This window comes from Python bivittatus, unplaced genomic scaffold (genome assembly GCF_059951505.1).
Source record: "Python bivittatus isolate LINGU-HERP-01145 unplaced genomic scaffold, Pbiv_v1 ctg000350_np1212, whole genome shotgun sequence".
In the NCBI taxonomy this organism is placed as follows: Eukaryota; Metazoa; Chordata; class Lepidosauria; order Squamata; family Pythonidae; genus Python; species Python bivittatus.
This window is the reverse complement of record NW_028277074.1, coordinates 347,650-361,952: the sequence shown is the minus strand read 5'-3', so window position 1 is coordinate 361,952 and position 14,303 is coordinate 347,650. Positions and strand designations below refer to the sequence as shown.

At 34.2% G+C, this 14,303-nt stretch overlaps 1 protein-coding gene across 3 annotated transcripts in view; it reads right to left on the bottom strand.

Annotated features, from left to right (window-relative positions):
* Positions 1-445: 445 nt before the first annotated feature.
* Positions 446-14,303, bottom strand: part of ALCAM (activated leukocyte cell adhesion molecule) — a 125,696-nt gene continuing 111,838 nt past the window's right edge. For 2 of the 3 annotated variants that reach the window (XM_088144467.1, XM_088144469.1), the window contains exons 13-15: positions 12,696-12,734; positions 10,971-11,088; positions 446-562 (exon numbers count right to left, since the gene is read on the bottom strand). In XM_088144467.1, coding sequence (XP_088000593.1) covers positions 475-562; positions 10,971-11,088; positions 12,696-12,734 — 245 coding nt within the window. In that variant the 3' untranslated portion in view covers positions 446-474. The remainder of the gene's footprint in view (positions 563-10,970; positions 11,089-12,695; positions 12,735-14,303) is intronic. The other variant, XM_088144468.1, reaches the window with a different exon arrangement.

Genomic DNA, 14,303 nt, shown 5'->3' with positions numbered 1-14,303 from the left:
GAGTTTTACATAATTAAAAGCTAATACATAATTATAAAAGATATACCAAAAAAAAAAAAAGAAAGAAAGAAAGAAAGAAAGAAAGAAAGAAAGAAAGAAAGAAAGAAAAAGGAAAAAGGAAAAAGGAAAAAGAAAGACATATAAAAAGTGACTCCCCCTCCCTCCAGACAAGTATAAGCATTTACAGTAACTTAACACCTTCTATGATATTACAGAAAAAGAAACTGTTTTTCCCATTTCATGACTAAACTTTTTTTTTTTTCCTAATAATTGAAAATGACAACAAGCTGTTGCTGTGAAAGGCACTTCAAATTTTAAACAGGTAAACTTGGTTTTCTTCTGATAGTGAATACATATCAGAAATTCCTTATCCCTTAATTTAACTAGTGCAGAGATTAAATTATATTCAGAGGAGATAATACATTATAAAGTTGTTAAAACATACCTGGAATGGTAACCAACTAGTTTGGTGTTTCAAGCTTCCAATTTGTGATTGTTTTCTTCTAACTTTTTATTTTCCTCTATATTTCCAAGATCTTTATCTACATGTTTTGAAGCTGATCTGAAACAGAAACAAGAATACTGATGTCTCATCTTGCTGTTGTTATTATATCCAATTATTGGATTGATGCTCAACATTATGACCACTGCAACAGAAGATTGTTCCACTACCAACATAGGAATCTGATTTTACTGGCAAATGAAAGACTATAATGCAGTTAATCCTGCAATAATGTATACACAGTGACAACTTTGAATTTCTATTTTGCTCTCATTTATAAATATATACATTAACTTGTTTGGCTGTAAGAATTTGCATTTTTAAGAAAAGTTATTAGCAAGGTTTAATTTAAGGTTCCTTGAAATAATATGCATTTTAACACTGAAATGCTATTAACACATTTTTATCATTAAAGTACTCCATTTATATGCATTGAGATAATAATTGCCCTTCTGAAGTCTAAACTGAACTGTTGAAAATTAGAATGTTAAAAAGATATCTTTCTAGCTGGGTTTTCCTGTGTGAGAAACTGATTTGGGGTGATTTCAATTAATTATGAGCAAGTTCTGGAAAAATAAAAATATAGTTCTATAAAAGTTCTATAAAAATAAAAAAATAAGCAAAACTATGGCTTATTTCACCCATAGCATCCCATAACTCTGATACTGGTTTTTCTCCAAATATACAAGTTTTGCCTCCTTCGATATTCCTAATTTCTTTTCCAAATCAACATTTAGACTGAAAATGCAAATTTATTTACTAGGTACAATCTACTTATGGTACATTTACACACACACACAAACATTCTCAGCCACTGGTAAGTAGTTCTTAGCTTTTAGCAGCCTTTGGATCTTTCTGCCTCACTTGCTCTCCCCATATCTCCACATCCCTAACAACTCATTTGCTTTTGTAGCATTTGCTTTCATGAAGGAGCAAGCTGATACTTCCAAAATAAATGAATCCCATCCCTGTGCTAATGACTGGAGCTACTATTAGGACATTGTTTTTTTGCAGGTAGCCATGAGAAGGACTAGCTCAATTTCTGCTGGCTTCCAGATGTCTCTTAAGCCCAACGCCTATAAATACTTATATACAGAAATGCCCTAGATGTTCAAGAGAAGTAAAGAAAAAAGGAGGCATGACTCATTTAAATCAAGATATTCACTTTTACTCATAGATTCATGTTTTAATTGACTGAAGGGTCTGAGTAGTTTAATACCACTTTAAAGCTTTTAATTAGAGAAAGGAACTTTCACAATCTATTAAGGTGAGAGGCATCTGTATTAGTGTGATAACATTTTAAAGAGTTTGGCTTTAGAATGTAAATGGCCAAACCCACGTAAGTGCTATAAATGAAATCCTTTGTGGTACGGGGATCCTATAGATACCCACCTTTCCCACTGCAAAAAGATATTTGTGATGAGCTGATGTCTATGCTCAATATGGGTTTTGAGCAAAAGACATCAAGGAAGTTCTAATGTGACTAAGTTTTCAAATGGATTGTGCAGAAAAGGAACGATGTAGAAATCCCACAAAGACATTCTGTTGGATTTTCAAAAACTGTTGGTTTCTTGGCTTAGAAAATTTCTGCAAATGTTTTAGAAAGAAAATTTTGTAAAAAGTAATGAACTCTACCAGGACTAAGTGAGGGTAGTGGGTTTTCTTCCTTAGTGAATATTTTATTGCTACACAAGGATGGCTTTGCATCTTCACTTTTGTGTAAGGTACTGCTTTACCAATGTAAAAAGAGAGAGAAGAGGGGGGGGGGAAGCAAATATATGGTATCATCATGATCAGATGATCCAGTTTCTGTCAGTCATGGGAACTGTGAAATCGTACAACAGTGTAATATTGGTGCTAATTTTTTTCTTTCCTTGTTCTCTATTATGTCTAAATCACAAGAGGCAGTAGCAAAATATGGATACATTATTTGATCTGATTAATTGTAGAAGTTTCAGGCACAGGAACTATTTTAGAGAAAACTAGAGAAACTATTGAATATAGGAGTACTGATTGCTATTGTATCATGGTCATCTACTGCTGTCCTCTTACGATTAAGATCCATTATTTCTTAAAACCAATTTAAGATTGGCCTTTTGAAACTTGGCTGTGTGTGTGTGTGTATTTGAGTTTGATAGCTGGGTTTGACATAAACAGAAATAAACAAACAAGTATAATAAAAATCCTAGGAAATTAGTCCTATTTAAATGACGTGCAAAGAAAACTTATGGAAAATACAATATAATATTTTTCTTGAGGTGCCATTTATTCACAATGTATCAGGGATCATTCTATACAGTCCTGGCCTCTGGAGGGTTCCAAGTAACATTATTCCTAATATTTCCCAGTATAAACTTGCTGCAATTGCCTACTGATTTCCAGAGATCAGTACAACTTTCCCTTTTATATATAACTTTTTTTTAAGACTTTTTTTTATCCCGCCTTATTTTTTTAATAAATAACTCAAAGTGATGAACATACCTAATACTCCTTCCTCCTCCTATTTTCCCCACAAAACAACCCTGTGAGGTGAGTTGGGCTGAGAGAGAATGACTGGCCCAAAGTCACCCAGATGGCTTTCAATGCCTAAGGCAGGACTAGAACTCACAGTCTCCTACTTTCTAGGCTGGTGCCTTAGCCACTAGACCGAAGTGGCTCTTTATAATCTTTTTATAATATGCCTCTTCAAACTTTATATGTCACACCCTTTGCTTACCTCAGAATCTGTTCAAACCAGAACCAGGTAATTAAAAAATATATTTGTTGGTTTATTTAGTTTATTTTATTAATCAAATTTATATGCCTTATACATCTCACTGTATAAGTGACTCTAATAAAAAAGTAATAAAAAACAATAAAAATCTTTACAAAAATATACAAAAGCTAAAAGATCGAGAGAGCATCCAAAATAAGTAATATGATAAAAAAAGTAATAACTAATGGATTTATCTAACAGTCTAATCTGGAGGTAAACTATATGATAACCTCCAAACGTTTTATTTCAATTCCCATGAATTTTGTATAGTGGTTAAGGCATCAGGATAGAAACCAGGAAACTGTGAGCTCTAGTCCCACCTTAGGCACAAAGCCAGCTTGGTGACCTTGGGCCAGTCACTCTCTCTGAGCCCTAGGAAGCCGACAATGGCAAACGGCTTCTGAAAAACCTCACCAAGAAAACTGCAGAGACTACTCCAAGTAGTCGCCAGGAATCAACACTGACCTGAAGGCCAAAAAACCCCAAAACAAACAAACAAACAAACAAAAAAACAGAGGTAGCAGAGGCATGGCTAAGGGATTATGGGAGTTGCAGTATAGAACACAAAGAGTTCTAGATTGCCTATCCCTTATTTAACCTCACTTCCCTCAAAACATATATTTATTCTGACATTACTTTCCTTATCTCTGCTAGAGTCCATTTAGAAAGTCACAGCATATAAATTTAATAAAATCAAAACCTAAATGTCCCTCTGCTAATTCTCACTCTGAACCATGACTCCTTTCACTCTTCTTCTTTTCACTTATTTCTACTAAAAAGTGTTTCTGCCTATTCTAATCTAAATTCTCAACAGAGTTTCCAACAATATTCCATTTTTATACTGTTTATCATTTATCATTGTCAGTGACATGAAGAATGTTCAGTCAAAAGAAAAGGCAAAGCCCTAGAATGATGTAATGTAAATGGCATATAAACATTTATTAATAGTTAGAATATGTTCAGTCCATGAAGGCAGATCAAAGGGAAATATAGTACAAATAGTCCTCAACTTACAACCATTTGTTTAGTGACTGCTCAAAGTTAGGACAGTGCTGAAAAAAGTGGGCAACCACAAGATTCGCTTAACAACCATGTGATTCACTTAATGACCCATCCTCGCACTTATGACCATTGCAGCATCCCCATGGTCATGTGATCAAAATTCAGGTGCTTGGCAACCAGCATGTATTTATGATGGTTGCAGCATCCTGGGATCACATGATCACCATTTGCGACCTTCCCAGCCAGCTTCCGACAAGCAAAATCAATGGGCAACCACAAGATTCACTTAACAACCATGTTATTCACTTAATGACCACCACAAAAAGTCCTAAAATCAGGTGCGGTCAGGTGATGCCTCACTTAAAGACTGCACTGCTTAACAATGAATTTTCTGGTCCCTATTGTGGTCATAAGTTGAGGACTACTTGTATATTTTTACAGTGTTTGTGATTATTATCTATGCACAGTATGTTGATATCCCTGTAAGGCTTTTTTCTTTCTTGGCTTTTAGATTCCTTGGTGCTGCTTCTTTCTTTTCCTGCTAATTCATTCCAGCTCATGTTGATGTTGTTATATAGTGTTTGTTTCTAAAAAAAAAAAATACTAAAGGCTGTCCCCAGTAATAAGCATACAACCCATTTTCATTATATTACTTTGGTATAAATCTTACACCAACAGACATAAGATGGACAAATGTATCCCTATAATTTAAAACAAAAACAAAAACAGAAAACTAGAATTGAACATATGAAATGGAGAGAAGGAAATATACACAAAAATGCACAGGATATACTTTTCTAATCTGTATCTAATACACATATACACAGAGAAGAATGTTTTTACAATTCAACTCTAACTCTGCAGGTTTTGCATAACCCCATCAATATGTAACACTTCATAATACAAAGGGAAACTGAAATGGAAAGCAGTGGCTAGTGCTAGGAAATTTAAGTTTACTATCAGATGTACTGCACATACTAAAGAAGTTATTCTAACTTACAAACCTTCCATTCATCTATCTACAAGATGATAATACCAAGCTTTCTTAAAGAGTTAATGCAGAAAGAGCAGGATTCAGGGAAATGAACAAGAAAGGCAACAAATGGGAATTGAATTACAAAGGGAGAAAGATTGTATTTTTCTTGTTTACAGAAAATCTGCTGGTATATTTCTTAGTGAAAGATCCTAGTCTTTATTTGCTAGATGGAAAAGTGGGCCATAATATCAGATAAGCAAATCCAAGGGAATTAATGAAATATGCCACAAGCTTTTAGACAGAACACTGGAGAGTTCCTTCCTTCCTTCCTTCCTTCCTTCCTTCCTTCCTTCCTTCCTTCCTTCCTTCCTTCCTTCCCTCCCTCCCTCCCTCATTTGCAATCTCTTTGATCTTTGCAGCAATTTCTACTTTCTAAGATAGCTTCTAACATAGATGCTTTATACCTGACTGTATATTAATTGCACGTACCAGGAAAGTTAGAAGCTCAGTATACCTCTATCATTTTGTATATTGTTAGATGAGTATCTTTAAAAAAAAAAAAATCTTGGCATTTCTCACTGGTTTGGCTGTAGAAAAAGCATAGAGAAATGCTGTAGGTTTCAACTGAAAGCCATATGAAGCTCAACTTGCCAATTTCAGAGGAGTCAAATTTATTAGTAATGGCTCATGGGAGGAAGCTCACTCAAGCTGTACTGCCTTCATTTTATTGTTGTAATCTTTACTAACACTTCACGGCAGACATTCTATGAACTCACCCAAAAGATGTGTCAACATTCCAAATGTCCCCACTGGCCCTAAATGATTGTGAACTCTTTAATTGCAACAAACAGCTTCACTTTTCTAATTCCAAACACTTCAAATGTAATTCTGCTGTCCACCATGAATACTTCTACTGTACTTGGATGTATGTTTTTACTGGACTTTCTTTCCAGATAAAGCACAATTTAGATTCTAGCTAACATTTTCAGTATGAAATAAATGGCCAAACTTTTAAAATAAGCTTATCCAACTCATTGCAGTCATAAATAATATAAAGGCATATCACAGAGAAACCATGTTATAGCTATAAATAATACGTAGACATATAACAAATAAATTATGCTATAGCTATAGGTACAACTTGGTACGGCTTGGATACTATAACAACACTGAGGTATATCTGAGCTTCTCATTAAGGCCCAATCATTTTGGAATAATTTTGTTCTTAATGGAAAGTACAGCACATTTTGATGAATAGCTATAAATCTAAAATCACCCTTTTCAATGTCATATATTAATGTCTTGCCAAAGGTGTGTGTGTGTGTGGGGGGTGGTTATTAAAACAACAGAGACCAAAAACAACATAGAAAAGTATCTTTTTTGCCTCCTGCATCACAGACATGATGTGAATAACTGTTCAGAAGTACTTGAGAGAGGTGATTGATAGGGAAACCAAAATTAAGGAATGGGTTGTGCATTACAGAAACATTTAAAAATAGAAAGCACTTCCATCTTCCTGGACAGCTGTTTCTATTGAATCTTATTTTGTTAAATATGTTGTCACTGTTTTCATAAAAGCAGCAACAATTATTTATATTATGGCATACATTCATGATGAAAATAGATTACCTGCAATAATCTTTCAGTGATTAGGTTTATTCTAAAATGATAGCCCTGGTAATTATCTATAATTTAGCAACACTCAGTTCCAAACATAATCTCTGTTACTTTCATTATCAGTTTTAAATAATCTCACAATAAATGAATTGGCCCTCTTCAGAAATGAACTTGAACTACTGACAACACATTTATATTTATTATTGCAGGCAATAAAACATCACTGTTAATATTTTAAAGCAAAGGGATCACGTTCAGCAATAGGACTGCAAATCTAGAGGGACAATTAGCTGACTGATCATTTTTAAACATTTAAAGAAATAAATTAAGAAATAAATTTAAAAAAATAAAAAGAGAATAGACTGTGTGGATAACAATATAAATAATACCTAAGTAAGAGCAGTGTAAGGGCAGATTACCATGACATAAAGATATAAAATTAATCCTACACTGGTGTATGTAATAAGAGTGCTGGACTAAATTTTGAAGCAAGACAGAAAGCATTTAAAACCTAAGCTCTAATTTATGGTGAGATAAATGGGCAGTCATAACTTCTACACAATTATGTCATTAAAATATGTTTGAGGTGTCTTAATATCAGTTTCCTCATCCTTCTTAGATATCAGCCAATGAAAGTCACAGAAATGAGAATGTGATATAACATGACACGTGTGTGTGTGTGTGCACGTGTGTCTGTGTAGTATGCCCTTGCAACATAATCATATGTGTTTTAAATTGTAGTATAGTTAATTAAATGGTAGGGTAGTATTTCAAAGGTATTTCAAAATCTTCCAAGACAAAGACATATAATTAGTTTTGCCTAAATATGTACTTTAAAGAATACCAACATCTCTTGAACTTAGCTGTTATGTAACTTCTTTTGACTGGTCTATCCTACTGCTACTGATAAAATAGGCAGAAAAAATCAGGATGAAAAAAAAATAGAAATGGTCACAATGCAAGGTTACTTGTTTAGTTTAGTTTTGGAAAGCAACTTCCCTCACTGTAATTAAACTAACTCAAGCCTTGTTTAAGCAGAATGCTCACAAGTAGAACTGACCACAGAAATGAACAGCTGTTCTTCCTTATAAAGCTGTGCTGTGATTTCAATGGACAGCCAGTATTCCATGGGTACAGCATGATTGTACATAGGAGAGGACTTCCTACACAGCAGATGACTTTCGTGTATGCATGAAGGCTTCCAAATGACCTGGAGTCTTGCATTATTGGATTTAGACCAGCAACCTCTTTCTGGCTGTAGGTTCCCCATTCTTCTTCTAAGAATCGTATAAGTGGATGGAAATAAAGCCAAAGGCTAACAAGCACATGATTTTCCTGCTTCTGACATGACATAAGTAAGTAAAATGTCAAGTCTGGAAAAGGGTTAGTATCACTGACACCCAACCAATGAAGAAAGAATTCAGGCTGCTGGATGGGAAGTAAAAGGATTAAACAAAGACAAGAGAAGTTTTACATTCATATAACGGTGTTCTTAGGAACTTAGCAACCTCTATCAGATTTTGTTTATTATGGTTTAACACTCAATTGACACTTTGGCATTTTATTATTAACTGTGAGGAGACGCAAGACAAAGTAAACTGAAGATGAATAACTGACTGACAGAAAGAGGAAGAAGAATTTAGACTCAGCAGTGTCAATGTTTTTCCTCAGCAGTTACCTTCCCCAAAAGCTAAACAGATCACTGCTAAACCAAACCCCCCACATTGAATGGAGTCCCTGCTTACTTCAACTCACAGTGAGTAACTGTGGAAAGCAGCTTGCAGGCTAATGGGTTCTTAAAAAAAACAAAAACTCTTCTCCACCCAGTTTTTCCAGGCAAAACTGATGGGAGATATCCAAAGCAAAGGGCATAATAAGGTATAGGAAAAAGTGATTTTTATTTCCTCTTCTTTTCTTCCTAATGAACACATTAGAAATTGAGCCTGGCTTGTTTCAAACATACTCTCAAGTCCCTGAATAGTAAACATTTGACATTTTAAACATTAACTGTTTGCTAAATAACAGAGGTTATTTGACTTACTTTACAAATAAGCAAATAGATGGAACACAATTTACTGAATTTTTTAGAGTGTCATGATATATTAAATGGCTGAGAAATAATGCTAATACGTGATGCCAAACATCAGCTGAATAAAACCTTATTTTATATATAAAATAGCATTTTCCTACAAAGGAAAAAAAATGCATAAACTAGCCCAAAGGTCTTTCCATATCTTAATTTTTTTTTTTTTTAGTTTTTCATAAAAGAATGACTTTGTGAGCTATACCACAGAACTTCATGTACACTGAGGCTCAGTTAACATGCATTAAGGCAACCCAACAACTCATACACATAACAGTCAACTCCAGGCCATGGGAATACAGTACATACTGATAACTATTACTCTGACAATATGATGCCCTATTTTGTCTTATTAAAGATCCAAATGAATTAATTACAATTACGGCATGATCACTGCAATTACCTAGAGATACTGTAATTAACACGTGAGTGAAAAGTAATACCTATGGTGATTAATTGTTTCTACTTAACAAGTACTCTTCAAGATACCACAGTATCTGCTCATTTTTAAACAATTTTGTTGGTTAGTTACAACATTCAAACCGATTAGTCCTAACAGCTTGGACCAAATGGTTAGAGAAGGGACTACTCCCATAATGATAGCCTGCTATTTTTAGATCAGCACTGGATAACAAATGTCTTTGCAACAGCCCCATTCCCAATACACTAAATTGTGTCTACTAATGCTTTTTTTTATGTACTTTCATCATCGTAACCAAAGAGGATAAAGATTACAGAGAGGATGCTTTTTGTAATATAGCATTTTGTTTATGGATTAAAAGAAATGCAGATACTAATGCTGCTTTGGAAAAAAGCGGTTCTGCTTGCTCCAGTTTCTGAACTATTTATACACATTTTTTATGTATTGTCAAATGGTGATGGGGGGCTTTGAGGCTAAATGGCCAGAGTCTAATTTCTGGTAGTCTGACATTCTTCTGGCAACTGCGGCCAGCATCTTCAGACGCAAACTGATCTGCCCCGTAGCATACTAATCAGCAGCTCACAGGCAACTAACAGGCACTGACTGGGCTCTTGTAACTAGGTAATCTAGCTTCTGCCTGATCTTTCCATTCAAACTAATCTCTAATTGGACTGTGCCATGGGAATTTGAGAAAGCTGGTTCCTGATTCATACAGGTGAATTTTCAATCTAATTGAATACATTCCAAGACAATTAATTCCTGATTAGCCTGTGTGTGTATGTGTGTGTGTGTTTTCAGTTGAAACTGCTGTAGATTCTTGAAACTGGATAATTAGAGGTTGCTTGATCTTGGTATAGCGTAAAGCTGGAATCCAGGCTTTGTTGACCTTTAGACTCTCTTCCCTCTTGTTAGAGTGCTGAAATGTTTGTGAATCTTGACAGTTTCTCTATGCAGTTGCAAATGACGGCTTGATGCAGTTGCCAGTACTTGTGTGTCTTTAAATTGGATTTTGTATCCATTATGTAACAATGTGTGTTCTACTATACAGCAGCTGATTTTTCAGGCTGTCTTAGCCAGCAATGCCTCTTGTGTTCTTTTAATAGAAATACTCTGTTCAGGGGCCCCCAATATATACTTGCCCAAAGTGCAGGGGAGGTGATAAATTCCTGATGATGAAAGTGATTTCTCCCATCCTTAGGTGGTTGAATCATTACTTGGACTTTCTTAATTGGTTTGTAGATGGTTTTTAGACTGTGTTTCTCCAATAATTTTCCAATTTGATCTGTACCCTCAATATAAGGGAGAAACACTTTTCCCACTGGGGATGATTTATCTTTATATACACATACATATCAGCTGCGAAAACCTACACCAGCATATTTTTTGGTGCTGTCTCATTGTCTTTTTGTACTTGATATATTTATAGATTTTTTAAAATCTGCAAACTGCCATGGAATTACTCTAGATAAAGGGCAAGATATTTTTTTTTAGACAAATAAACACATAAAAACGTATTTCTGCCTATTTTTTACGGAATAGTATACAAGCAGATTTGGTGAGATAACATATTTTTATCACTATGAAATGTAAAGAATGTTATTAGTGAAGACTTACTTTGATTTCTTCATGCATAGCCAGTAAGCAACACCTGCAACCATGGCTGCTAGAAGAAGACCAACCACGATTCCCACAATTAATTTTGCCTGATCATTAATATTTTCCCTATTATCGTCTAAAACAAAAGAAGAAAGTGATGATGGAGTGTTTTGAAGAAATAAAATATGGAACACTCACTATAGATTATAATATCCAAAGGCATTTTTAAATTCAAAAGCTTATTTGAAATGAACAACAGCAACAAAAACTATCATTATGAGAGCATACATATTTTACAGTACAATGGTATCTCGGCTGCAATCCTTAAATCATTTGCCTTACAACCATTTTGGACTTCTCCTTACTTCACAAGGATGGCACAAAGATTTCTTCTGAGATTTTACAAATGAGATTTTTGCAGTCTGAGAACTGTCTGAAAATCTACCTTTGGTGCTTTAGAAGTAGGCAGAGCAATCCTATGCCCAAATCAGAGTTCTGCGAAATGAGGGATTTTTACATTTTATCTCCCACTGTGAGCAGTGGGAAGAAGGAATATATTTAGCTTAGCTATTTTCCTATCATCTGAAGCCTTAGGGAGGTTGTTTTTTACTTTAATCCAAAGCTGTTCCTGCCTCACTCCCAGCAGACTTCCACCGAGTATGCTTTCAAGGCTTGTTGACTTTGGGATTTTCCAGTTCTGGAAGGAAAAGAAAAGGAAAAACAGAACAGCCACCGAAACTGCCAAATACTTTCTACTTCGCCTTAAATCTCAACCCAGATTTGGCAATATTGCTGCTCATAGAAGTGTTCATAGATCTCTTTCATTGTATATCATATGCTATTGGATCCTGTTTAGAATCTTGTTTAAAAGCTGGATTCTTGGTTATCTAGTCCAGGGTTCCTTTAAGACTTTAAGACAGGTGGACTTCAATTCCCAGAATTCCCCACTCAGCCTTGCTGGCTGGGGAATTCTGGGAATTGAAGTCCACCTGTCTTAAAGCTGCCAAGGTTGAGGAACCCTGATCTAGTCAATTTGATCAGTTGCCATTACAGTACTGCACCTACCTGGGATCTTCAAATAGATTATGAAGGGTTTCAACTTCTTGCTCCCCTACAATAAAATCTTTATCTGCACTTTTTACTACAAAATAAAAAATAGTTCTTAGTTAAGTCTGTATAATAAAGTATAATTTGTATACATAGTGATATGGTGCTGCAAAACTAAGAGGTAAATATTGCTGATTTTGGAATAAATGATTTGAGGATTACAGCCTTCTTTATTAAATACTAAAATTAAATACTGTTAAATATTAAACACTAAATATTAAATACTCATATTAGTTCCATATGAACAGCAATATAAATTTATGGAAAAGTACATTTTTTGGAAATGTTTTTTTGGAAATGAAAGTTTTTTTTCCCCCATAAATACAGCTCTATGCTGTATAGGTTAGAGCTAGACTTAGGCAAAAGTTGACTTTTTGAAATCAGTAAGACTTTAGACATTATTAAAGTTCCACTGATTCCAATGAATATAGTATGATGATCTTTGAGTTGAACTCTGTATTTATTTTACATATTGATGTATTAACATTAGTACTACTTTAAATGTGCAGCAGTATAACCTACATTTAGATAACTTCTATTTATTTTCCTTTTTAGAACTTTACCCTTAATCCAGAAAAATGAGTATAACATTTTTGAATTAATAGTGTTAAATGTGGTATATCTTTATGTTCTTACCATTTTTTTCTTCTGGTTCATCAGATTCTGGAATACTTACTGAAACAAAGGAACAACAACAACAACAAAATAAAGCTGCTGATATCTAAAAGTCACCTTCAAAATTTCCATCTATTATGATGTTTAACAATCTATATTTCAGCTGAGCCCCAAATGTTCTTAATGCAGCATCAGCCACATAACAAAATGATTAATCTTATTTTTAAGGCAGCAATCTTTATTTTGTATCTATAATGCATTCTGTGAAAGTGCTTTATTCTAAAAATGACAAGTTTAATCTTATAAATGCCTAGTCAGAAGAAGTATTTATGTGTTATTCTGTCATGCATTCTGACTTTTCATCACTTTATTACTGTAGAGAGAGAGTTGATTAAACTTTAGCACCATTGGATGAATTTAGAAAAACGTTTTTTGATCAACTCTTCTGGAGTCCATTCACAGACTGAGAAGGGCATCAAATAATTCATGGGAATTGCCTTAGATAGCCTCATTGCAAATCCCATAGTATTGACTGCATAACAGAAAATGATATAATTTATATATTTGGGGAATTTGGACACGGTGGATAGTACAAAAATGTTCTAGATATAGAAGTAAATCTTTATAATAGGATAAGCTTATTCTTTGAATAGTTAATAATTTGTATAGCTAGGTAATTGTTTACTGTGCAGAAACTGTACACTTATTTATTTGTTATATTAAGTCCTCACATGTTCTTTTATATTTCTTGGAGACAGCATGCTAAAAATAATCAAAGTTCAATGCTGGCACAAAAGAAACAGATAATTCAACAGTAGCATTAATTACTGTTATGATTTCTTCATATTGTATGTAGTTGTGTGTTAAAGGGACCTACTGAATATGTTGTATGATTTAATTAGTGACAATGACTATAGTTCTTCTTGTCACGCTCAAATTGTGTATTGGGTTCATAGTGCATATTCATCCATTAGTTTCTTTCTTAAATAAAAGCACAGGAAACTTGGATCACAAAGTTTCCTTCCCATTCCTATAGCAAGAAATTGTGCACAGTTGGTAATCTCTTAAGGAAAAAGGACTGGTTTAATAGAATGATTCAAAGTGAATTGATAATATAAAATGTTCATCAGAGTGCCACTACAGAACCTATTTTAGAACCACTGCTAAATTGCATATTCAATAATAGCTGCTTTTTCATTAGTCCTATGCTGAATAGAAGAAAAATGAAAAGCTCAAAGACTACATGCACTGAAGAAGAGTGACTGACTATCATTAATGGCTCTTGGTTCTGAGAGCACCCTAAATTACATTTAAAAAATGAAAACAGAAACTTCTCAACGTATTCTGTTATAACCATACATTATGGAGAGATAATTTACTCCAGGTCTGAAGTAGCATTGTTTTGATTTAAAACTGGTAACTGGTTGTCATCTTAACAATACTCTACCATAGCAGCAAGTCTCAATGAATTCAGTCGAATGTATTTCTTGGTTAATTACACTAACCTATTTATTGAACAACCAAGGGGAAGAATATGTCCATATGGAACAGATGGAAGGAAAACTTTGCATTTCCATCTCTTCTACCCTGTTACTGTGATGCAAGCAAGGCTTGGATTAGGTGGTTCCT